The 24,520-nt window shown below is 35.9% G+C and overlaps 4 protein-coding genes, 1 non-coding gene and 1 pseudogene across 5 annotated transcripts; 3 read left to right on the forward strand and 3 right to left on the reverse strand.

The window, feature by feature from the left end:
* Positions 1 to 1,994: 1,994 nt before the first annotated feature.
* Positions 1,995 to 2,845, reverse strand: LOC148566704 (uncharacterized protein At4g18490-like). Its single transcript, XM_088483410.1, has 3 exons — positions 2,760 to 2,845; positions 2,314 to 2,499; positions 1,995 to 2,181 (listed from the first exon to the last, which is right to left on the reverse strand). Exons 1-3 carry the CDS (start codon positions 2,843 to 2,845, stop codon positions 1,995 to 1,997), a joined length of 459 nt encoding a protein of 152 aa, XP_088339536.1.
* A 4,698-nt stretch (positions 2,846 to 7,543) lies between these two features.
* Positions 7,544 to 14,600, reverse strand: LOC148566705 (myb family transcription factor PHL11-like; annotated as a pseudogene).
* A 2,643-nt stretch (positions 14,601 to 17,243) lies between these two features.
* LOC148566706 (uncharacterized) lies at positions 17,244 to 18,303 on the forward strand. The gene is made up of 3 exons (XM_088483667.1): positions 17,244 to 17,365; positions 17,455 to 17,560; positions 17,629 to 18,303. The coding sequence occupies exons 1-3, from the start codon at positions 17,244 to 17,246 to the stop codon at positions 18,301 to 18,303; spliced, it is 903 nt and encodes a 300-aa protein (XP_088339793.1).
* Positions 18,304 to 18,646: 343 nt separating this feature from the next.
* Positions 18,647 to 20,093, forward strand: LOC148566707 (uric acid degradation bifunctional protein TTL-like). The gene is made up of 3 exons (XM_088484389.1): positions 18,647 to 18,805; positions 18,897 to 18,998; positions 19,962 to 20,093. The coding sequence occupies exons 1-3, from the start codon at positions 18,647 to 18,649 to the stop codon at positions 20,091 to 20,093; spliced, it is 393 nt and encodes a 130-aa protein (XP_088340515.1).
* Positions 20,094 to 21,488: 1,395 nt separating this feature from the next.
* On the reverse strand, positions 21,489 to 21,559 carry LOC148566708 (small nucleolar RNA snoR60). Its single transcript, XR_015882745.1, has one exon. It is a non-coding gene; the product is annotated as a small nucleolar RNA snoR60 (small nucleolar RNA).
* Positions 21,560 to 23,788: 2,229 nt separating this feature from the next.
* On the forward strand, positions 23,789 to 24,504 carry LOC107636076 (uncharacterized). The gene is made up of 3 exons (XM_021122346.2): positions 23,789 to 23,977; positions 24,053 to 24,268; positions 24,370 to 24,504. Exons 1-3 carry the CDS (start codon positions 23,789 to 23,791, stop codon positions 24,502 to 24,504), a joined length of 540 nt encoding a protein of 179 aa, XP_020978005.2.
* The last annotated feature ends 16 nt before the right edge of the window (positions 24,505 to 24,520 follow it).

Genomic DNA, 24,520 nt, shown 5'->3' on the forward strand with positions numbered 1-24,520 from the left:
TTAATTTATATTTTAATATCAATAAAATATCAAAATATCATTACAATTTATCATTTTATATATATATATATATATATATATATATATATATATATATATATATATTGTGTCCTTGTATCTTATAAGAATTTAAAATTCGTATATTCTATATTGTATCATATCTGTATCAGTATTCATGCATCATAGTCATTGGATCCATGACTGAAGCTTTACCACCACTGTATATAATATAGGTAGCGTTTGGTTACTATCCATGTCCCTCTAAGACATGGACATGGTAACATACGTCCTTCATTGGATTTGGTGAGAACAAAAATTTAATGGACACGGAAAGACATAGATGGAGATAAATACACAAAATTTGTATACCACCTTTAAGTTGAGACACTAAGACATAGAAACAAAACGGCTTTTTTATTTAAATAAATAAAGAAAATAGATTAATTCTCTAAATACGCAGGGATAAAAACCGTTATCAAAATGCGCATACCCATTTCAACTGCAGCACACGCAAAATGGGTTATGCCTTCAATTCAAGCATGGCGCCTACGAAATGGTCCTGACATAGCTGAACCACTTCTCCCCCGGCGAACACGAAATGGGGCAAGGGATCCAAGTTGCTGCTGGTGCCCACGAAATTGGCAATCCAAGGGGGTAGACGCGACAAAAGATTATGCATGTCGTACCAAAGCTGTTCTGTGATTTTCCTTCTTTACCTTTGATGCAGTCATGAAAGTATATGTTGAACACAAAGTCATATATCAGCCAATAGTGAAGTAGATAAGCACCATTTTTCATTTGAATATAGAACAAGAACATATGATAATTCTGACTTAGAGAAAACTCTAAATCAACTGACCAGAGACCAGAACTAGACCAAATTAAATGTTATATGAGCAGCAAGAGAACACTAAGTGCAGGAGCGCATAATCATATCAAATCTCACCTTAAATTGAGCAAAGGATGCAGCACAATATTAAGGTTAAACATGCTAGTCAATAACTTTCAAACAAGCACAATGAGTGAGAATATGCATACATGGGAAGTATAGAAGGGCCAAAGTATTAAGGTTAAACATATCATTGTTATCTCACCTTTAATTGACCAGTGGTATACAGAGGTCTGTGTCACAAGCTCTGCCTCTACCTCTGCCTCTGCTATTATTATTAGTGGTTGCCTTTCCATATGAAATCTGCTCTAATAAATAAATACTTTTAATTAATAACATCATCATCCTTTGGTAAAATGTCAAGCACATAATAAATAAAAAGCTTAAAATGTTACCTTTGGCCACAAACTCAAGTACTAAACTAATTCATTTAATTAACCATGTTGCCGAATATAAGCTAAACTTCTCTGTGCCACAAACTCTTCTACCCCATGCCCATTGTTTGTTACTTTCCCTGATTTCTGATTTTTTCATCATCATAACTAACCCAATTATTATCCTTTTTTTATTAAACACATATGAACAAGAATATCCATGTGTAATAATTTAATTACTAAACTTTAAAAGGAACTATGGCCTACAATGTATGAACTTATTATAGCAAAAGTTGATTGATTTGCTTACTTTTAAATCTTTGCCAAATTTTCTAGCAAAATGTCAATCAAAGCTAATAGCAATGTGGTCTTCCCTGAGACTGGGGGTCCTAACAACAGAGTCATTCTACAAAACAAACCTCATCATTATACCAGCAATAAAATAATAAATAAATAGATAAAGTTTTATATGGTTCTCGTGGGTGTACTTTTTAGCAATAACAAAATAAATAAAAAATAGAGAAAAAAAACAAAAGAAAATAATAATAAAATAATCATTCACCTTATAGCAGTATCTTCAAGGCTTTTATCACTCTTTTCATGTTGAGGGTCATTTGTTACACCCTGGGTACTTCTACCTAGATTTTCTCCAACAGTATTATCTAACCCAGTGGTGTGCATCAGAGATGAAGGCTCTAAATGCAAGTCAACTCCATCAGAATCCATATATATTACCTCATCATTGGTTTTATAGCCATGCTATCAGTAGATGCATGAGCATTTTCAACATTGCTAGCTTTAGGCATTTTAGCACCTGCATTGTCACTTTCTTCTGCTGTAACTACTTTTTCCCAAAGGTTCTTGTTGGAAGAAGTATCTCTTTTTATTAAGCTTGGATCAAGATTGAAGTTATCCAACCTATGCCAATAGAAGACGTGTAAATATGATAATACATTTGAACCTTCAAAACACTCACACTACCATAGCTGAAGCCAACAATAACATTGTTCCACATTAGATGATTATTGTCTTGAATACTTTGGCACTTACTCATTAAAATCAAAGCTGAAATTAAATGCATTTTCTTTTCCTGTTTTTCCACCACCAGAAGATTCTCCTTTTTTGTCCTTAGACTGGGAAGACTTTTTGGGTGTGCATGCAAAATCAAGGTCAGACATGTCCATCTTAAATGATGATATGTTTTCGAACTCACCGTCCAAATTAAAATTCATGTCCCTACAGCAAGAGAGTGTTTCTTATAAATAAATAGGTGCTACTAATTCACATTTGCATATATGTATATCCTGCCTTTAGTGAAATAAAAAATTTAATGTATCATATAACCCTTCTCTAGTATAAATATTAAATACAAACATCTTATCAGTCAATTGGAACATTTAAAATGAAGAATGTTTCAGAATGAAACCAATAACAGCATCCTTTGACTTCATATTTCACTTTGCCAAAATCAAACTCTAAAATTCAAGAAGACTCACAGTTTCTCAAAGTCAAATGTCTTTTTCTTCCCTTTAGGAATAGAGTCAAAGCCAAAATCCATTGCATCATCATCTGCCATTGACATGGTTTTCCATGAACTAAGAAATTCCTTTCTAATGTCTTCATCTGTCAGAAATGAAAAACAAATAATGATAAAAGAAAACTCATGTAACATAATATCTCTAAGAATCTTGCATCGATAATATAATAGGTTAGATCCTTAATGAAGTGCAAAAAACTGCATATGGAAACAGTGAAGAACTTAAGTCCTATATATCTGAACTATTATTGCAACAGAACTGAGGAGGCAAGACAGAGAAGAAATTTATCATTAACAAAGAAGAAATATCAGTAAATTAACAGGGAAGAAGAAGAAAAAGAAGTACCAGCGGCAGTCCAAATTAAAGGAGAAATCGGAGTGAGAGAAAGCGGCGTTGAAGAAGAAGCTTGGGAGTATAGAGAGACAACGGCGGAAATTGTGGCGGCAACAGTGGCGGAAACTGCGGTGACAACAATGACAGCAACGACAGTATAGAGAGACAGATCTGAAAACGCGTTGATAAGATAGGTGGCTTGATCCAGAAGCTCTCTACTGCAACGAACATGGCAGTGGTAATGGCGCCGGCGGCGAAAACGGCAGCGAGAACGGCGGCAAAAATGGCGATAGAAAATTTAGGGTTTGAGGCGCCGTTCTCTTCTCCGTTAACCTGCCTCTCGTCTCTGCGATTAGGGGAAATTATATTTTGGGGGAGAATTTTATATTTTAATTTTGAATTAATTATTAGTGGATGTTTTTTAAATTGCCATAAATAAAATATATTGTAGAGGTTTTTAGAGACCCCCCACTAAAATACTCCCAAAATTAAATATTAATCTTGTAGTGGCACTTGACAAACGATAGTATTAATAATAAACATATTTACAAATTATAAACATTGAAATGAAAAGAAAATACGTTTAAATTAATATACTTTAAATTATAAATATTTAAATATATTTATGTTAAATTTTTTAAATTATTTTTTTACTACTTTTGTTTTTGCTATTAAAAATTTATAGGGGTGTCATCATTTTTGTTAGAGTACAATTAGGATCAATTATGATCGATTAATATTAATTATTATTATTTAGCATATCTATATATTTATGGTAGGATATTATGTTTTTATTATCTTGATTTTTTTAGGACCTATATATACCTTTTTACATTGTATCATTTTTGAACTCACTCAAGAATACACAAATCTTTTTTCTACTACTTTTTCTTACTTTTTCTACATGGTATCAGAGTTATGATATCCTCCTTGAGGAGGATAGGTTATTTTTCTTCTGGTAAAATCATCGTATTTTTCATATTTTTCTTTAGTGCACTTTACAGAGGGAAAATCGTCTTCGGGAAATGGATGGAGAATTTATAGAAAAAAAATTCGTCGGTAACTGGTAAAAATCCGTCGGTAAATAATTTTCGACGAGGCTTTTACAGAAGGACAAAATCCGTCGGTAACCAAAAATCCGTCTGTAATAAAGACTAAATCTGTCTGTATTAATCCATTTTCTAGTTGTGGTGCCATTTTTTCCTTTTCTTTTGTAATTGCTTTGATACTTTTCTTACCTCTCCAATCAACTCATCCACTGCTTATTCTCATGGAGAAACCATATGTTTTCATCACCTTCCGATAGTTTGCCATCTTTTCGCACTTGTCACTTTTCAACTGTTTTTCGGCAGTTCACCATCTTTTCAGCATTTTTTCGGCAGTTGGCCACTCTTGCGGTAGTTCCGTCTGCATTACCTTTCGGCAATTCCGATTCGTCTGTGCTTTCCTTGTGGCAGTTCCGTCTGCGCTTCCTTCCGGCAGTTCCGTCTGTGCTTCCTTCTGGCAATTCCGTCTGTGCTTCCTTCTGGCAGTTCAATCTGCGCTAAACTCAGGCAATTCTGTCTGCACCCGTTCTATCAGTTTATGCATTTTTTTTATTTCGTTCTTTTATTTCGTTCTATCATCCTACTCGTTTTCAGACTCTAATATTCAAACTCAATATGGTATTCTTAGCTCCCACTTGAGTTTGAAGGAGATGTTAGAATATAAATAGGATCAATTAAGATCGGTTAACAACAATTATAATTATTTAGCATATCTATATATTTATTGTAGGATATTACGCTTTTATTATCTTGATTCTTCTAATACTTATATATATACCCTTGTACATTGTATCATTTTAAACTCACTCAAAAACATACAAACTTTTTTTTTATTATTCGCTCTTACTTGTTCTAACAGTTTTTACTCTTCAATAGATTTTTCTTTCTTAATTCAACAATATGTATATGCAAAATTGTTGTCTATAAAATTGGCTATGATATATAAAAAGATATAAATTAATGAATTTTTATTTAAATAAAAGAACCCAATTTTAGGTACACTATTAATCTAGAAATAGGTAATAACAAAAATAAAAATATAAAAATAGGCAAAAAACCGATTAGAGAAAGAAAAGTTAATAAATTGGAAAAGTTTTTACATGTACCAAACTACTTTATTAGTATATGACTATTCCATTGTTCAGAGATGTAAAGATTTATATTAAAAAATTCTAATGGCTATGATTAACTGGCAGGATCACGCAGTACACTTAATAAAAGAGGAATATAGAGAGATCATTTGACCTGTAATACCTTAAACCAAAAAGATGTCATTGCTAATTACCTTATGGGCAGAAACATTTGTTTCTCTCATCGTGGGAAGCCATTCTTTGATAGCAGCTAGTTGGCGGTTTGAGAGAGCTAACAAAAAGATTGGGCTAGTAAATTTTCTTTTGGTATTTAATGAGCCACGAAAATGCGAACGAAAAAAATATTTATCTATATATAAAATTATATTTATATTACCACAAAGAATAATATTTATACAATTAATCTAATATTAATTTCATAATTTTATATATTAAATTATCTAATTTTATTAAAGAAATTATAGTATAAAAATATTAATTCATGTTAATGATCTAAATTTTAATATTGCATGCATGTCATGTTTGAAAAATAATTTTTTTATAAAAATTTATTTATTTATTTATTATCTATTTATTTATAATGTAAAGAAAGAAAATTCAAGTAATATCATAGTGAGTTCTTGAGATATTAGATAGATTCTAATATTGTCACATAAATATTTAAAAAATGAAATTGTCATTTTATAATTTTATTGTATTATATATTTTTTATTTTTCTTATGTATGTAGTGTTAGCTTTATCTTTTCACTTGATCTTATTTTTTATTTTTATGTATGTTATTTTATGTCTTTAATAGTTATCTTTAGTGATAGATTCAGAAAATTTTGACAATGAGAACAAAATTTGTATAACATGACAATATATTATTCTGTCAGTTCCTATAGTTTCATTGAATTTTTAATAAGGTTCCTATATTTTCTTCTTTTTGATTGAGTCCCTGTACCATATCAGATTTTATAATTAAGTCCCTACCGTGATAAAAAATGCTGGAGTTAACAGAATATTCCATTAAGCAAAATGAATATGCCAAACACTTGACTGAATATTCTATATAGTTTAACAGAATATTCCGTTAGTTTCAACGTTTTTGTCACGGTATGGACTTAATTACAAAATTTGATATGGTATAAGGACCTAATTGAAAAGTAAAAAAATATAGGGACCTAATTGAAAATTCGATAAAACTATAGGGACCGCGCTACAACAAGCGCGGAGCATAGCGGCGAAGAATTAGGGGCATCACAACTCGCCGCCGCTATGCATGCTATGCAAGCAGGGTTCCCTCGCCATGCCACAACATCAGCGGCGATCGCATCACAAAACACTGCCAGGCCTAAAACGGAGCATAGCGGCAGAGAATTGGTGGCGTTTCACCTTGCCACCACAAAGCAAGGGTGCGGAAGCTACGAAGGATCTCTTCGAATGCCGCCACAAAAGCGGCGATTGCTTAGTGAAACGCCGCTAGGTAAGGTTCTATTAACTAAATTTCTGTTTGACCCCTTTTGGATTTATCCTATAAATTCTAATTGATAGATCCCCAAATTTTCCAGAACCCCGCGAAGAGTCCTTTAAAGCGCGCGAACACTGCCGTCGTTGCTCCGCTGCGCCACTGTTGCCGATTCATCGTCCTCTGGCCGCCGTTGAGCCTTTGCCTCGTCCACAGATCCTCCACCGTTCGCCATTCCGACCCGCCATGGCCTCTCCCTGTCACGGTTAGTTCTGACACTTTGAGCTTTCCTTCGTGTTTTCACTCTTGCTTCGGAATTTTGAACAATAATTTGTCTATATCTTCTATGATTGGGGTTAATTGCTGCTGTTTAGGGTTAGGGATTTGATTCACGTGACTTGCTATCATATGAGCAAGCTCAGCTGGCTAAACATTGTTCTGCTTCTGTCATAACTTTTACTACTTGAAAACATGAGTGTTGATTGGCTAGATAGCTAATTGAGTTAGATTAATTAGCAGATTGTTGTTTTATCTTTTAAGAGACAATACGAATTAGAGTATATGTACATCTGTGGTTGATCAGCAAGAATGAATTGCTCTGTTATTTTGTTTCTCTTAAGTGATGAGACTTGATTGGTTTTAATTAATCTCATCTATCTCTCATGTAGAATCGTAAATATAAATATAGAATTTCATGAAGATTTCATCATGACGTTAAGATCATTAAAGATATTGTGCAGTGAATCAGATAAACTTTATTCCTAATATGTAACCTTAGTTAAACAAAATAAAAGAAAAAAAAAACATATCATAGTTCAGAATGATCATAGCCTATTGGATTCAATTTCAGATCCACCACCACTTGTAGCTACAAGATCATAGCTACTTTTGCTGTTTAAGTCAAACTAAATTGAACCCTCCTCAATCTTAGGCGTTTGATCAATATTTTCTTCTCTTCTTATTATTTCATGGTAATTATGGAAACCTGAACCATGGACTTTACTATAAAAATCATTCACGTCTGATATGTGTAACACCCTAACTACCAAAGCTCACGCTTCCGGCTGTGCGACTCTGATAGCTCGGACATTACGACGACTTTTATATTATTTAATACTAAAATATGAGCCTGTTTAAAACTTTAAACCGCAATACCGCTCCCAAAAATACTTTCGTTTGATAACATACATCCATAGATACCATACAACTTACAAAAACTCATAAAGGATACATCCATATATATATATATATATATATATATATATATATATATATATATATATATCATATTACAAGCATTAACCAATACAATTCCTATCCCTCTTACAGATTATATCAAGATAAAGGCGAGGGTACAATAAACCATAACTAAAACAATACAGAGCATCACAACAACAATTAAATAAGCTCTTCGTAACTTCTGCGTCCATATCTTGAAAGGGGAAAAATGTAGGGGGGTGAGAACATCATCCTCGAAAGGGTTCTCAGTAGAGGGTTTTTGGGAATTAATGTAATAGGATACGTGAAGATAAACCGTACTAGTGATTAATAACCGTCTTATGCCTTCTTTTCAAAAACAACGGTTTACAATAAAAGTAAAGTCTAAAAAATCTTTTCTGAAAGAAGAACCGTTCAATTCTCAAAAACTCAAAAGCCTTTCAAAACGGTTTATCTATGCGGAACCAAAATATCCTTTCATATTTTATTCCAAACCAGAAACACAAAACCGAAATCAACCATCGATCCATCTCAATTCAACCACAGCCCTAGGCCCAAACAATCCAACCAACAACCAATCACCACAATCCAACAGAGTCCCAGGTGCAAATACAGATAGGAAGTTCAAGCACAAACAAACAGTTATTACAAGTAGAACAGTTAGCAATTAATCACATAGGCAGACCAAGTATAATACGCACACCCAACCAATGTCACATAAATGCATATGATGCATGCCTGTCCCTAGTGGCTGATGATATCATCTGTCGGTTATAGAGCCAACCCGACAAGTCCTAGTAGCTAACCATTGGACTGTCCCTCTGTCGCGCATCCCCAACTCGAGTTATACTATCATAAACTTGATCATAATCATGATCCATATCCATCACCTTCACTGGTGAATATTTACGGGGGCGAGCTCATCCGGGACTTTCACAGTGCCCGGCCACACTTACGACATAGGGTCAAAAGAGCTTTGAGTCTCAACCTGGAGCACGTGGTGGCTAGCCACTGCTTCCTCCCAGGGAAACTCTCATCTCCGATAGTGGAAGTGCAACATTCACATTTATCAATGATTCAGCATAAACATGCACTCAATCTCATCCATGGATCAACATCCATCTCAGCCATCCGGCTCACAATTCATTCCAGAACCAGCCAATATTTCTATCATACACAGCCATTCCGGCTCACGGTTCAATCCAGAACCAACCAATATGTATAATCATACACAGCCATTCCGGCTCACAACAAAATAGCACTTCCACATTCAACATCATCAATTCATAAAATCGGCATTTAAGCCATAAATCACTTTTTCCCAAATTATTTCACTTTGAAATCAAGTTTCGACTCTTTTCAGCCTTGGCTTTAGAAATCTCGTTTCTCAAATCATCTCAGGCTCATAAGCCAAATTTACTCAAAGTGAGTTCCCTTTTTAAAACAAATCCACTCTCGGCATTCTCTTTCCAAAACTTCCAAAACCATGGCAAGTTAAGGATTTATTTCAAAGTATTCAAAATCACCCATACAACAATGGGATTTTATAACAAAAGTTTCTCGGCAGAGTCCTAAGTCTTTAGGGAAGGTCAACCTATATCAATTCCTCAAAATTCATTGGAACTCTTAAAATCATGGATTCTCGGTTCAAGTAAATAAAACTGAATTTATTATGAAACCAACCATACAAAATCACAAGTTCCACCCCAGTCCAAAAATCAACTCATTTGAAAAGGAACCGGTTCATTTGAATCAAACCACTTTCATATTTCTTTTTGGAATCCATTTTTCTAACTCTTCCAAAATGTCTCAAACTTAATTACTCAATCAAAAGTCTAGATTCCTTTGAAATCACTAAAAAGCTCCTTTTTATATTGAAATCAATATTAGAGCATCATTCTTCCCTTCAGTGATTCAAACGGTAAAAATAGTTCATTTCTAAATAAGTCAAACTCAAGGCATAAAGTTCACTAAATAAATTAGCTTGAAAATATAATTATTCTCTTAATAAATCAAATAATACAACTTCTCAAATCCAATCCTTTTTAAATAACTTTTCAAACAAGACTAGGATTTTGTAGAAAATTCGGCAGCACCTCCCCTAAAACTTGGACTTTTGCCACCCGGTTCGGGTCCCAACTAAACCGTTTCTCATTCCTTTTCAACAGTTCAAAACCAGAAATCAATTCAAGGCAAGCTAAATACAACAGTCGCCTCAGTGGCATATCTCAAGAAAACCATTTCAAAATCAACTCAATATCAACCGATTTAACTCATTTCCAAAGCTTTAAAGAAACGGTTCAGTAACAAATCATTTGTCCAAGATCAAGTCAATTAAAGTAAACCAGGCTGAATTCAAAAGTGCATTCGACTTTTCACATCATCAAATAATTGACTCAAATCAAATCAGTCCTCAACGGATTAAACTCAGATTTCAAATCTTTAAAGAATCACTTCAAAACATTACATTTCACAAAGCCGCACAACAATTCAACCAAACCAACATCCATAATCACTCGAGTCAATCAAATAACACATAAGGCAGATACAATCACCAAATACACAATATCTCACAACAGTATCCATATGTAATAATTCCAATATATAAAAACATAGTTTTTGGAAAGCGCCCCTACCTCGGCAAGCAAAACTTAACCCAAACGTGTCAACTGAACTCTTTTCGCTCTGCCCGAAATCACCGGCAATCAGAACCCGGCTCGGCTTGCTCTCTCGAAAGCAGAAACAGCTACAAGCGGCATAAGCAAATCGGATTCTAACTCCTAAAACCATTAACATCGCAAATACTTTATTACACGGAACAGAGCACTAACGCAGGGCTTTCGAAAATCGAAATACTCACTGAAATAACAAAACGAAGCAGCCGCAGCTCCCTATCAACCCGGCAGTGGCTCCGTCAGTAACCCCAAGTGACAATCGCGAGCAAAAACACCGGTGACGGTAACTGTAACAACCACGCGGCGTTAACAACCTTTCCGGAATTCCAACAGAATAGAAACCAAGCTCAAAAATCTTACCGGCGGTGGAACACGGTGGCAGCAGGGTCTCAAGTGGTAGAAGCTCAGCCCGGAGCTCCGGCGGTGATCCCGAAAGTCACATAATCACTCCCGGCATCCCAAATCATGGTGACTCAGCCTGCTCCTCTTTCTGTAGTGATTCTCACAACATCATAAGCCCAAAGAGCAGGGAGTGACAGAGCTCAACCATGGTGAAGCAGGGCGGTACAACGGCGGCCAAGCACAGCCCCTCAAACGGCACTGACGTGGACACAGCTCCTCTTCTCCGTGCTCGTTGGCGATGCGTGAAGTACAAAGGCAGCATCTTCCCTTTCTCAACGGACCAGAACAACAGAGACAGAAGGATTCATCTTGCTCCTCTCTCGCTGTTGGCAAGGATGACGACCACACGGCTTCAGTGGCGGTTCCCGGCGACCCATCATCTGCGGCGGTGCTGGGCAAAAACGGCGACGACGCGACTGGCGATGACGGTCTTAGACGACGACCCAGGCGGTGATGGTCTCCCCTGTCGCGCTCTGCCTCTCTCTGCTGTGCAAACTCCCATCTCCCTCTCTCTTCGTGCTCGCCGGCAGAGGCAAGATGGTGGCGACTCAGCAAGGATGAGCTCCTCTGGTTCGGTGACAAAGGCGCGGCTCAGGCTCCAAGGACCAGTTGGCAATGGCAGCGACGACACGGCTCAGCAACCACGTGGTGACGGCGCGAACAGATCCTTCTTCTCCCTTCGGCTAGCAACGGCAGCGACGGTAGGACGCGTTGGCGCGGCGGCGAGGCGACGGCAACACGGTGAGCTTCCTTCCGCCTCTCCTCAGCTGCAACTCAATCTCCCTCTCCTTCTCTGCCTCAGTTCCTTCCTTTCATGGAAATGGGAAGCCGTGTATGTTGCGATCTGTTGGGGGAAGGGGGAAGATTTGCTGTTATTGCTGAGTGTATTGGTTTGAGGAAAAGGGAAGTGTTGCTGCTGCTGTTAAAAGAGAGGGGCTGCAGCAGTTGGGGGAAACCGGGTCGGGTTAGGGTTTCCAAGGTTAGGGTTTTATTTTTAAAAATTAGGGTTAGGGGCATTTTAGTAATTTCAGATGAAATTGGGAATAATGTAGTAATTGAAACCCAATTTAAATCCAACACTAATTGTATATAGAAAAATGTTATTTGCTCATCAATCTTACAAATTATTTTCCATAAAATGCCCAAATCAAAATAATTAGAAATAATATAATTAAACCCTTTATTTTCCAAAGTAACAGTATTAATATTTAAAATATTAATTATTTAATCCGAATCATATAAAAATCTTTATTGTTTCACAACTACCAACTTTATAATACAATTATAGAAAATAATCCAATAATTATCAAATTGGATAATAAATCCTAACTTGTCTCAAATTCAATAAATTGCAACTTGCCTTAATTATCTTTAATAAAATGATTTCCGAAATTAAGGCTATAAATAACTATATGATTTGAGACTTGATTATAATAAGACTTTTCAAAATTCTAGGTCTTACAATATGCTTTGTTTGCTATCTTTATTGTTCATGTTTTCCATGAAATTGGACAAGGCAGAGTTGAATTCGGTAAATTGAGCTCTTGATGCTTCTAGATTATTGCCTGAACCTTCCACGAAAAGTGTCCTCTAGGCTTTCTCTAACACAGCTTGCAAATACTTCCCTTAAGCCTGTATTCTAATCTGCAATTTCTTCTGTACTTATTGGTTACAAAGCATGTTTTATTTGTATTTTTTCATTTTTTTCAGTTAAACTATGCCAAATTATACTATTTTTTTTAATATGTGATAAAAATACCAAAAATAAATGCTTAAAAATACCAAGTGTACTATTATCTGAATCTTATAAATCATAAATACATCTATCTGTTCTTCCAGTCTCTTTTGGACTTCAATTTGATATCTCAATGCCTCTGCTATTGGAATTTCTCCGTTTTGAGACTATGTAAGAGGATTTAGGAGAATTGAGGGAATGTTTGGTGTCAAAGATTTTGGCTTTGGAATTAATGTTGTTGACATTATTAGAGAAAAAGCATAAATCATGTCTATGAGCATGGAGCTTCTTCGGTTGTGACTATAATGTTGAGATGTTTGGCTAAGTGAGCTTTTTGTTCTGCTTTATTTTTTTTACTACTTCCTTTCTAATAAAATTCCCTTTCAAACTCTAAATCTTCCTGATTCGGTTTTCTTCTATACAACCTGTCTTTCGCCAATTTGATATGATACTTTAAAATTAAAACATTACCATTTCAGTAAAAATAATGTATGGGGAGGTAAAATATTTTACAGTTCTTTTACATCAAAATTGATCTCTCTCACAAAGCTACTGTCAATAACAATTATTCACTGTTGATAGAATATTTTTTGGGATCTAGATTAAGCCAATTCATTCCATACATAATTGTATTTAACATCATGATTTAGAAGAGTCAGGGTTGTTGAACCATACTCAGGTGAGAGATTCTATTTCCCGGTAGAACCAAATGAGATTGATGAATGCACGGATGAGTAGTAGAAAAGCAAAGAGATATATGGAGAATTTTGGGTGTCAGAAATTGTGTGGTTAGGACTGAAGCACATGGCCTATTGTACACATTTTATTTCTGTGCTACAACTTCCCATAAAAACACTAATTAACTTGTGAAGATGTGTATATGCCATGTGATTCTTGTTAAGTACTTCCAATATAAAGGACTGAATCTTTTATCATTTGTTCACAAAAATAGTATTTATTTTCAGTTTAACTCTTGCTTCATCATATGGAAAGAAAGTTTCTGATTCTGTATTAGGAATTGTAAGATTTTACATTGTTAGAGACCTCAATGTTCACTGAATAGGGTCTCGAGGCGAGTAGATTCTTTCTTTTTTCTTTTTATTTACTTGGCATTAAATTAATTAAATAATAGTAAAGTTTAATTAATCTTGGTTGACTTAGGTCATTTTGATGTAGAGCAGTTTAAGGAGCACAATTTCATCATCCATCTGGTAGTTACTTTGATCTCTTGATTTTTGAAGTTCTGGATTGGAATTATGGAAGAAAAATTAAAGACTTTGTTATAACCATCTTATTTCTTTCATAAAACATCAATTAAATTGGATTAGTTTAATTAAATTTTAAATAATAAAAACTAAACTTTTAGTTTCTCAATTTAGATAAACATAATAAATAAATAATAGTTTATTCTTTAGATGCTAGTATCTTATATGAACTTAAGATTTATACGAATCTTATTGCACTTTAATCAACTACACAAAACTTGAACTTCAAAAATTATTTTAGAGAAACAAGTTTTGTGTGTTTAAATTTATTTTAAACCACCTAAGTAATTAAGTGGGAATGACCCTAATTAATTAAATTTCCATGTCTTGTTTTGTACAATGTTGTTGCCGAATCTAGATTTTGTTAGTTGGACTCTAATCCATCGTTGTCAGTCTTCACTATTATTGAGTGGTGTCCGGCTATATACAGCCTCACCTAAAATATTTGGATCATTACCAAACATTTAAGAGACAGAAAATTGATGGTACCCTGAAAAATAAAGCACTTAATTAGTGGTAAAATTAGGAAACTATTATAATTGTGTATTTATATATTTTTTAATTGTCTTTTAAATCTAACTTTCATTCCTATTATGTTTTTCATTTTTTAAGATATTTTGAAGATTCTATTCTTTGTACATTATGATTGTTTAGTTATATTTCTTGACTTTTTTTTTACATTTTAACAGTTTTTCCTGTTTTGTTTTTCAATTTTTAAGGAAGCTTTTCTTTGTCTTTTCATCTTTTGGACTTAGAACCAGCAATTCTTTCCACAAGTATTCTTTTAAGAAAGCATAGAATTTTGCAATGAGTAAGCCTCCTCCCCAATATCTTTCTACATGGTTTTACTTGCAATATATTGTCGAGTTTATTACGTATGGTACTCTCTCATATCATAACTGTGATAAACTGTTACTGATTTTCTTGACACACACCCCTTTTTTCTTTTTTTTTAGTTCTATGTAATTTTCTATTATTTATTTATTTGTTTGTGCTATTTCATTTATTTAGACATTGATAAGAGCTGGATTACAAAGCCACGATGTAGTGTAGAATATAGGGATGGTCTGAATAGGTTCCTTGACTTCGCATTTACCAATGCATCATCCGATGGGATGATACATTGTCCATGCCCTTTGTGTGGGTTCCGATTTTTCCAAACTAGAGAGGACGCCTACGATCATCTTCTGATGAAACCTTTTCCCCCTAACTATACCTTTTGGTTACATCACGGTGAGAGGATCGTAGACGAGAGATCCAGCGGCAGGGAAGAACTAGAACCCACTGTAAACTCAGGAGATCAAATGTGTGTCCAAATGACTGCATGTCCAAATGACTGCATGCTGTATCAGGGCCCCGATTAAGACCTGTCTAGATGCAAACGGTGTGGAGCATCCAGGTGGAAGCAAAAGACCCGAAAGAATTCCTTAGTAAGGATCAACGCCGTTGTCAAGAAGAATGGGAAACCTCTGCCGGCGAAGATTCTCCGTTACTTTCCTCTGATTCCACGGTTGCAGCGATTATTCATGTCCAGCAAGACATCCGTGGACATGTTGTGGCACAAGAGAGGAACCATATCTGACGGTACCTTGAGGCATCCCAGGGACGGCGAGGGTTGGAAAGCATTTGACAGGAGATATACTGACTTTTCTGGTGATCCGCGCAATGTTCGCTTAGCCCTGGCCAGTGATGGCTTTAATCCTTATGGAAACCTCAGTTCAAAGTACTCAATATGGCCAATGATTCTTATCCCGTACAACCTACCCCCATGGATTTGCATGAAACAAACCAACGTTATTCTCTCTATGATTATTCCCGGTCCTAAAATGCCTGGCAATGACATAGATGTCTACCTACAGCCCCTGATCGATGAGCTGAAGCAGTTGTGGGCCAGTGTTGATACGTACGATGCCAGTGAGAAGAAAACATTCAAGATGCGAGCTGCATTGATGTGGACTATCAGCAATTTTCCTGGCTTGGGCAATTTATCTGGCTGGAATACTTATCGTGGGAGAGCTTTCCCCACGTGCAATTTGGATGCCGAGACTAGGCGACTCACCTTCAGTCAGAAATGGTGTTATATGGGTCATCGTCGCTTCTTGAATCGCGATCACAGATATAGACAGGACCGGAATAGATTTGATGGCAAGGTAGAGGATAGATCCCCACCTACCAAATTGACTGGCAGGGATGTCCTGAGATAATTGGAGGGTGTGCCCGTCTCACAAGGCAAGGTGCAAGCGGTGGACGGTAAAAGAAGGCGCGGACAGCAGACCGTGGTGCAAGACGAGTCTCCCTGGAAAAAGAGGAGTGTATTCTTTGATCTGCCATACTGGGAGAACAACGAATTATGTCACAACCTTGACGTGATGCACATAGAGAATAATGTATGCGACAACATTGTTTTCACCATGTTGAACGAGAGCGGTAAATCCAAAGACCACCTAAAAGCTCGAAAAGATCTCTAGTTGATGGGCATCAGGCAGGATATGTGGCCACTTGAAGGTGGAAAGTATCCCGTTGCAGTCTTTACCATGTGGAATCTAGATAAGGATGTATTTCTTAAGACAATCAAGAATGTGGTCTTTTCAGACAGGTACTCTAGCAACATCTCTCGCTGTGTTGATTTAAAACAGTGCAAGTTATTCGGCTTGAAGAGTCATGACTGCCATATTCTAATGGAACATCTGCTACCAATTGCGTTAAAACACATGTTGCCCACCCCAGTGTCCGCCGTCTTGGCTGAGTTATCAACCTTCTTCTGACTAATATGCAGTAAATCCATAGATCCTAGACAACTTCCTCTCCTTTAGGATCGTGTGGTCCATACTCTGTGCAACATGGAGATGATATTTCCACCTTCCTTCTTCACAATTATGGTTCATCTAACGGTAAATTTGGTCGAGGAAGTACGTCTCGGTGGCCCGGTGCATTACCGGTGGATGTACCCAATTGAGAGGTAAAGATCTACTTAAGCTTTCTCGACCTATTTTATTAGGATAGCTGTCATCTAGTAATTTATATGTTATGTTCTCAAAGGTACCTATGTCATCTCAAGCAGTACGTGTGTAACAGGGCACAACCGGAAGGATCGATTGCAGAGGGCTACTTATCAGAGGAGATTCTCACATTCTGTTCGAGATACCTAGATAACGTCGAAACTAGGATCAACCGACCGATGCGCATTGACGACCGGCCGAGCGATGCTCCGCCGAGCGAGATTGCCAACATGTTCCTAGAGGTTGGAAAGGCGATTGGGGCAGCTACATTTTTTACTCTAACAGCAACCGAAAAGCTTCAAGCACATCGTCATGTACTAGTCAATTGCACCACTGTAGAGAAATTCTTGGAGTAAGTACAGAGCCTGAGTTCTAAAATTATCCAGTGAGCCAATTTGGTGTTGATAGTACTGAAGTTGAACAAACTTTTTCTATGCACAGTGAATACAGAGCCATCACAAAGAGAAAACTGCGAAATAAAACAAGGTCCCAGTCTCACATATATAGTGTTGTGCACAGAGAATTTTCCAACTGGTTCAGGCATAAGGTAATCTTTAATATCTCAGGATCCTACTGCCATTTGATGCCTTCTTTCCTCTAATGGTTCAATGCCAGGTCCCATTTGGAAGCACCAATCATTCGAACGAGTTGCAGTGGCTCGCCTGTGGTCCCCTTGCTCAGGCCAGACGCTATCAGGCTTACAACGTCAATGGATTTAAATTTAGGACCATTTCGAGGGAGGAAGGGATGAAAACACAGAATAGTGGGGTTTATGTCACTTCGGATACTAGAAGTTATGCAAGTAAACGGGATGCCAATGTTGCTATTGGCGGTGTCTCGTATTACGGGAGATTAGAAGACATCATCGAGCTAAATTACAGTGGTCAATTTACTGTAGTCTTGTTCAAGTGTCTTTGGGCAGACACCACGTCGGGCAGAAGCATCCGGCAAGACGTTTTGGGTCACACCTGTGTCAATTTTGCCACTCCGATTCACACCGGTGATCGAGAAGATGATGAGCCGTATATCTTGGCATCTGAGGCGCGTCTTGTGTTCTACGTGGAGGATGAGGTAGAGAACGGATGGAGTGTAGTAGTCCATGTGAAGCCAAGAGATTTGTTTGACATGGGCGAAGATTATGATTATTGTGAGGTCGACCTTCATCCAGAGTCCTGTACGACTAGCTTGCCTGAATTTGATGTCGAAGGCCTGCGGTTGACAAGAGACGGCGATTTAGAGGAGTCCACTAATGACGGGGTTGAAGATTTTGATGAGGCCGCCGATTCCTAAAATACTTTTCTCCATTCAGCATGTAGCTCATATTCTTGGCAATTCTAAATATATACTACTGTCATGATTCACCTACGATAAATAGTGGATTGTATTTTAGTCATATCATTAGACAATATGTTGATTTGATTGAGTTATTTTAGATTTTTTGAAACTTATCCTCTACTATAGAGCTCTTTTATTTAACTGGGCCTTCACAATGTTGTTACCTCTCCTTTAAGACTTCTTACAATCACATCTTTATATTGTCATTGTACATTCTTCCTATTTTCGTGGACTATCAGGGAAATTGGACAGCAGAGACTTCTTTCTCATTACCAGAAGCCGTTGGTTCGCAGAGAAGATGATTGATGCGTCTCCATTCTCTTCGTTGGACCACGCAACGTCCTTTGCAAGGCAGTTGTGGTTCAATGAGTCCCGTATTCAATCATGGTTGGATGCCTTCTCTGGACACAGTCACCTCTATCGAGCCATTCGTTATGCGCCGGCATCAATGATGAGGGTTTGTTTGCTGCTGCCCAATTTAATTTTGTAAATCCTTTTCTTATTCATGGAAAGAAACCCAAATTCATGTGGTTATGTTAAAATTTTAGGAATTGCTTCATTGGGACCGAAAGTACCGGGCTAAATTTGGGTTTGAGTTTATAACAAGTACGGAAACATGGTGTTCACAGAAAATACTTGACGAGGTGAAGGTATATATTCACGTTTTACCTTGCTATTTATGTAATGTATATAACAGTTCTCTATTATTATTAACTAAATTCTATTATTTGTTTAGTAAAATTAATAAATTAGAGACATTAAGCCGAGTCAGCAATGAGGGTGGGGAATTTAATTGTATTTTGTAGAGCAAGATAAACTCTGATCTAGATATGTATGTGTTTGCTAAAAGAAACTTAATAGCATATAATAAAGACCCTTTCGTGGAACTCATGCATATATTATACAGCCTTTTGTGGAACTCAAAAATGGATGGTCTGTGTTCCTTTAAAGTGGCTGCTTAGGGGATAGATTCTCTTTATATGAGATGAGTCTATGTTTCATTTGGTACCTATATTTGTGTATCTTAAATACCACGTTTGATATTCGATATTTGTGATGTTACATCCTTTTAAGTCTTTCTTATTAAGAAATTGTAAAACTGAACCCAACAACTTGCAATAATCTATGCGGGTGTTATAAATTAAATTAGATTCTGAAACTACATGAAGATAAAGTCATGATGATAACTTTGATAAATATATAAGGGAAAATTCTCAACCTTGGAATGAATATGAGTTCTGTGAGTACTTAGGCTTATTAGCCTTATCCTATATTAATGGTATTTTCTCTTAAAAAATCAACAAATTTATCCTCTCATATAGATGGGTTCTAATGCATGGGATTAACACACACACACACACACACACATATATATATATATAACATTAACAGAAATTGAGTTAGTGGATTATCAGTTCAATTTTATGTAGTAAACTAAACTGTGTGCATGAGGCATAGTTTTTTTTTGACATGAGCAGAAAGAGCATTCCAAAAGGTAAATCCTTTTGCTGGTGTTACTGGTGTTCTCTTTCATTGATGCCATAGTTATCTTGCCTAATAATCTATTTGCTATCTTAATTAAAAATGTATTTCTTTTGTGGTGTGTTGTGCAGGCACGCATTGAAAATACTCTGGTTGTTGAACTTGATATTGCAGCACGGGAGGAATTCAAACTCATAGAACATGGACTTGAACGACTATGGGAACGTAAGAATGACAACTTTTTGGTTGTTGATGTACTGTGATTATGTTCATACACTAATTCTTGATATTCTGCTCTTATTTTTGGATATGATGTACCTCTCAGGTATATCTCGATCCCAGATTCAAGAGACATCCGAAGAAATAGGATAGGTGGTTATGGATTCAGTAGAGAAAGAGAACGTTGTCTCCTCCGATGGACCTGAAGAGGCTGATTCTGCTGGACAAAATGCCTCGATGCTGTCATATGACCTCAATAAAATGCCGGAAGAAAATGAGTATCCTTATAGTGGAATGTCTCCTGATAAGAAGAATGCGTGGCACCTAGCTATGTGGGCGAAACGATACCTAAATCCTTGCGAATAGTACAGTAGATTATTTGCAGATTTTCGGTCTAGGTTGTATAGGATAGCCGACACGTGTTAGTTGAATTTTTCTTGACTTTAAAACTGTTTAGTATCTTAGAAGGGATTAAGGGGATGCTACATTTAATGCCAATGGTCTCCCATCTTTTTAATTTCTGCAATTCGATGAAACACTATTATTATTACTCTAATTTGGTCAAACACTTTCTTTATTATTACTATTATTTTAATTAATTCTAGAGTTATGATAGGTCTATTGAATAATTAAATTGATGGTGTCAAATGTGTACACCTTGTTCTGTATATCAAATAGTGGCTATTCACCAAATGTTGAACCCACATCAGTAGAAACCTCCCCAAGAAATCAGTTATGAAAATGAGTTATGCAGCAACAATATCATTAAATAGACATAGGTTGCCCAATTTTAGCCTCTTATTAATTTTGAACCAAGAAAAGAGAAGACCCAAGGAAGCACATCATTGCAAAATAAATTTCAAGCTTGTTTTACTATATTGATGTCCAACCCATTCTGATCTACGGCTACATATACATTAAGTGATTGATAGGGTTGAATATTTTTAAGACCCATTCAAGCTTGTTTGGCTATAATTATCACTGCAAATATTTATCAAGAGAACATAAATTTCAATTTCTATGAAGTGATTGAGAGTGTTGAATCCAGTTGGGATGTGAAGTGGGATCCCACTCGAGTCTTTTTATGTAAACCATGTATGCTATATTTGAAGTCTACCTATATAAATATGAGTTATCTTATCTGCTAATAATATCAATCAGGATCGAAACTTGGCAATTTAATTACCTGCTGCAAACTACTAATGAACTTGTGAGCATTAGCAAGTTCTGCTGCAGCTATGATTTCTGCAAACTACTTATGAGTTGCATATGCCAATATAAACAGTCTTACTCAAAAAGTAGCAGATGATTAAAAGTAAACAGTAATGTCAGCATCAAAGTGCAGATTTCACAAACCAAGTTGTCTGATAACTCATTTCAAAACTGAAAAAATTTAAATAATACAACAAATCAAGAATTTTTTTTTTAATTTACTGATGTGCATAAGAAACTCGGGTCTGCATCATCCATGATGTCCTGAAGGGGAATCCGAGTTAACTCATCATAGCACAGATTAAGAAATTTTGAATGGAATAACCAATATATCTTGGGGTCAGAAGATAAGCTCTATTTTGCAGTACAAAACAACATTAGATAAACATTTTCCATTCTCAGAAGAACTCTAATGAAAACTGAAAGCCTCTAAATAAATTTTAAATCAAAGGGGATACAATATAAATATAGAGTAAAGAAAAATTTGCTCAACGGATCAATATTTCAATTCTAACACATAATTGAAATCCACGATAGCAACCAAGTAGAACAATGACTACAAACAATAGCAAGTATATGAAATAACTTGAAAGAAATGCAGAATAGCACTACTTAAGTTAGAGGAGAATAGGTAAAAAAGACAAATGCAAAAGCTCAGAATAAGCAAGGACACAAAATTCATGTGAAGGAACCACCCGAAACTCAACATCCAAACAATTGAATGAACGGAGACATATATACTATACATGTCATGGCATATATAGCACCAAGACCAGAAAACAACAATAGCAGTAGGAGTACTCATCATCGCTCTATGAAAATTTATAGTTACTCATTCATGGCATGTATATCAGTGTTGCATAAATACTTTGTGTGTTTTGGTTGAAATTTCCGTTTGAGGAATTGGTGTACAAAGCGTGTTTTTTGTGTTTTTTTTATTAATATTCATGTATGAGAATTTTTTTGTTACATTTAATTTTGATCTTTTTTGTTACATTTAATTTGATATAAAAATTAAAAACAAATAAAATACCTGAAAATTATTCTAAAAGATATCAAAATTAAATTTAAAAATATTTAAAATTAATTATTTCAACAGAAAAAAAGAGAAAGTTAATTACAATAAGAAAGCTAAGTATTAATTATTATTATTATTATTATTATTATTATTATTATTATTATTATTATTTACACTAACACGCTAACAAACTTAATAACAACAACCCTATATATAGTGGAATTCATATTTTGAATTACGTCCCCGTGCGCCCAAATCCTTTCTCCCGAATCCTTATACATCATCCACCACCCTAGCCCTAACTCACAGCCGTACACCCATTGAAGCAACCCCTTGTATAGAGAGGCCCTCATCTACCCTGCCAGCGCATGTTCTTGCCGTTGCTGACGAGGACCCTTCACTCGCGTCACTGTCTTGGTAAGCACCAATAGATCTTTCAACTCTAGATGTTAAAATGCGATTATCTCCCAATTCCTTATTAATGTAGGCTTTCACGCTGCCCAAAAAAGGGCTGTGTTAGTTGGCTTTCTCATCAGTCTTCTTATTAATTATTAATACTATCCATCATGTAATTTGAATAGATTATTATAATGGTATCATTATTATATTAACTTCTACAAACATGCATCCTACTTTTTCAGAGTCCTCGAACCACTATATATATATATATATATATGTTTTTCCTTTTACTTAATTTTTACGATTTATAACTCCTTCAATAGAATAGTTATAATTTTAGTTTATGTGTTTTAATTTTATTCTTATAATTTTTCAATAAATGATACAGGATAATATTTTTAATTTTTGTATATTTTTTATGTACTCTTTACGTACTCTTTTAATTTTATTATTGTATGATAATTGAATTCTTGAAAAATCGTCATTTTTCAGCGGCTAATTCTTTAATTATGAATTACCAAAGTATACATCATGATTTGACCCTTTTTCATTATGATTTGTTTTAGCTGGAAAACAGGTGCCATTTATCTTTTAAGATGGCTAGGAAAGGTCGTTACACTAAAAAAGCAAAATTAGGACCAGGATGTCAGCAACCTCACACGGCTCCATCTCCGGCTTCAGCTACCCACGACTCTGAAATGCTCCCACGGTGATAGTGTCCCTGCAACTGCACGCCCGTTCCTTCCTCTACGCAGTGTACCAAGGCATGCTCCACAAACGAGCACAACTAACATTCAGAATTCGGAGCCAGGCCACGTAAACTTGGCAGCCAATGCAAATAACGTAGATTCACTTGATCAACAAGCTGATGACCCCGCTGTTGATTCTAGTGCTCAGCGTCGCAAAAGACGCAAGACTATAGAGTTTTGGGCAGTTAAGATAATCGGTAATGTATTTAATAATTTTCCTTTGTCTATCAAATTTAGACTCTATGCTATATATTAATTTTTTTGCATGCTGTCCACAATGGATACACATATGACGTATTATACTTGACATGTAGATTCTGACGGCACAATCAAGCCAGCAAGACTAAGCGTGAGAGAGGCTATGGAACGGCCTAACGGTAGGAAGATCGTGCTGAGGTTCAACAGGGCAAAGCAAGCAATTGGAGACGAAGCTGGACTGTTGAGTGGCGTGCTTGGTCTGTTGGGAACTGACTATGGAAAATTTCCTACCTGTGAAAGAAGTTGGCGTAAGATTACCACTAAAGACAAGGTTTACAACGAATGCATCAAGGTAAATGTTGATATCCCCTTTGAGTTAAATATGCTTATTCTTATAATTTTTTACCAATAATTATTATCTGTGTAGCAAATTTTCCACTTTGATGAAGATATTGAAGGAACTATCAAGAAAAATATTTTGAAAAGTATGAGGAAGTCTTGGAAGGAAAGAATGCTGAGGTTGTACGATACTTTTTATGAGCCAACACTTATGACTGAAGAAAACATTGAGCAACGTCCGCCTAGAATCGATCGAGAGCATTGGAGATGGTTCCTTAACTATCGCGCCGAAGAGGAGACAAAGGTAATATAGTAACTCATTGGTACACAACATTACAAATTATTTAGCATTGAGTCTTTTTTAAATTAGATTCTAATTGCCCTTTGTCTCTGATGAACCAACAGGAGAAGTGCAAGAAAAATGCGGCTAATCGATCAAAGCAACTATATACCCACATTGGTGGGTCGAAAAGCTTTGCACGGCGGATGGAAGAAGATGCTTTACTTTTTTATTCACTCACCTTAAAACTATTTCTATGACTTAAGTTCACTTGAT

This window comes from Arachis ipaensis, chromosome B4 (assembly GCF_059453495.1).
Source record: "Arachis ipaensis isolate K30076 ecotype BB chromosome B4, ASM5945349v1, whole genome shotgun sequence".
Lineage (NCBI taxonomy): Eukaryota > Viridiplantae > Streptophyta > Magnoliopsida > Fabales > Fabaceae > Arachis > Arachis ipaensis.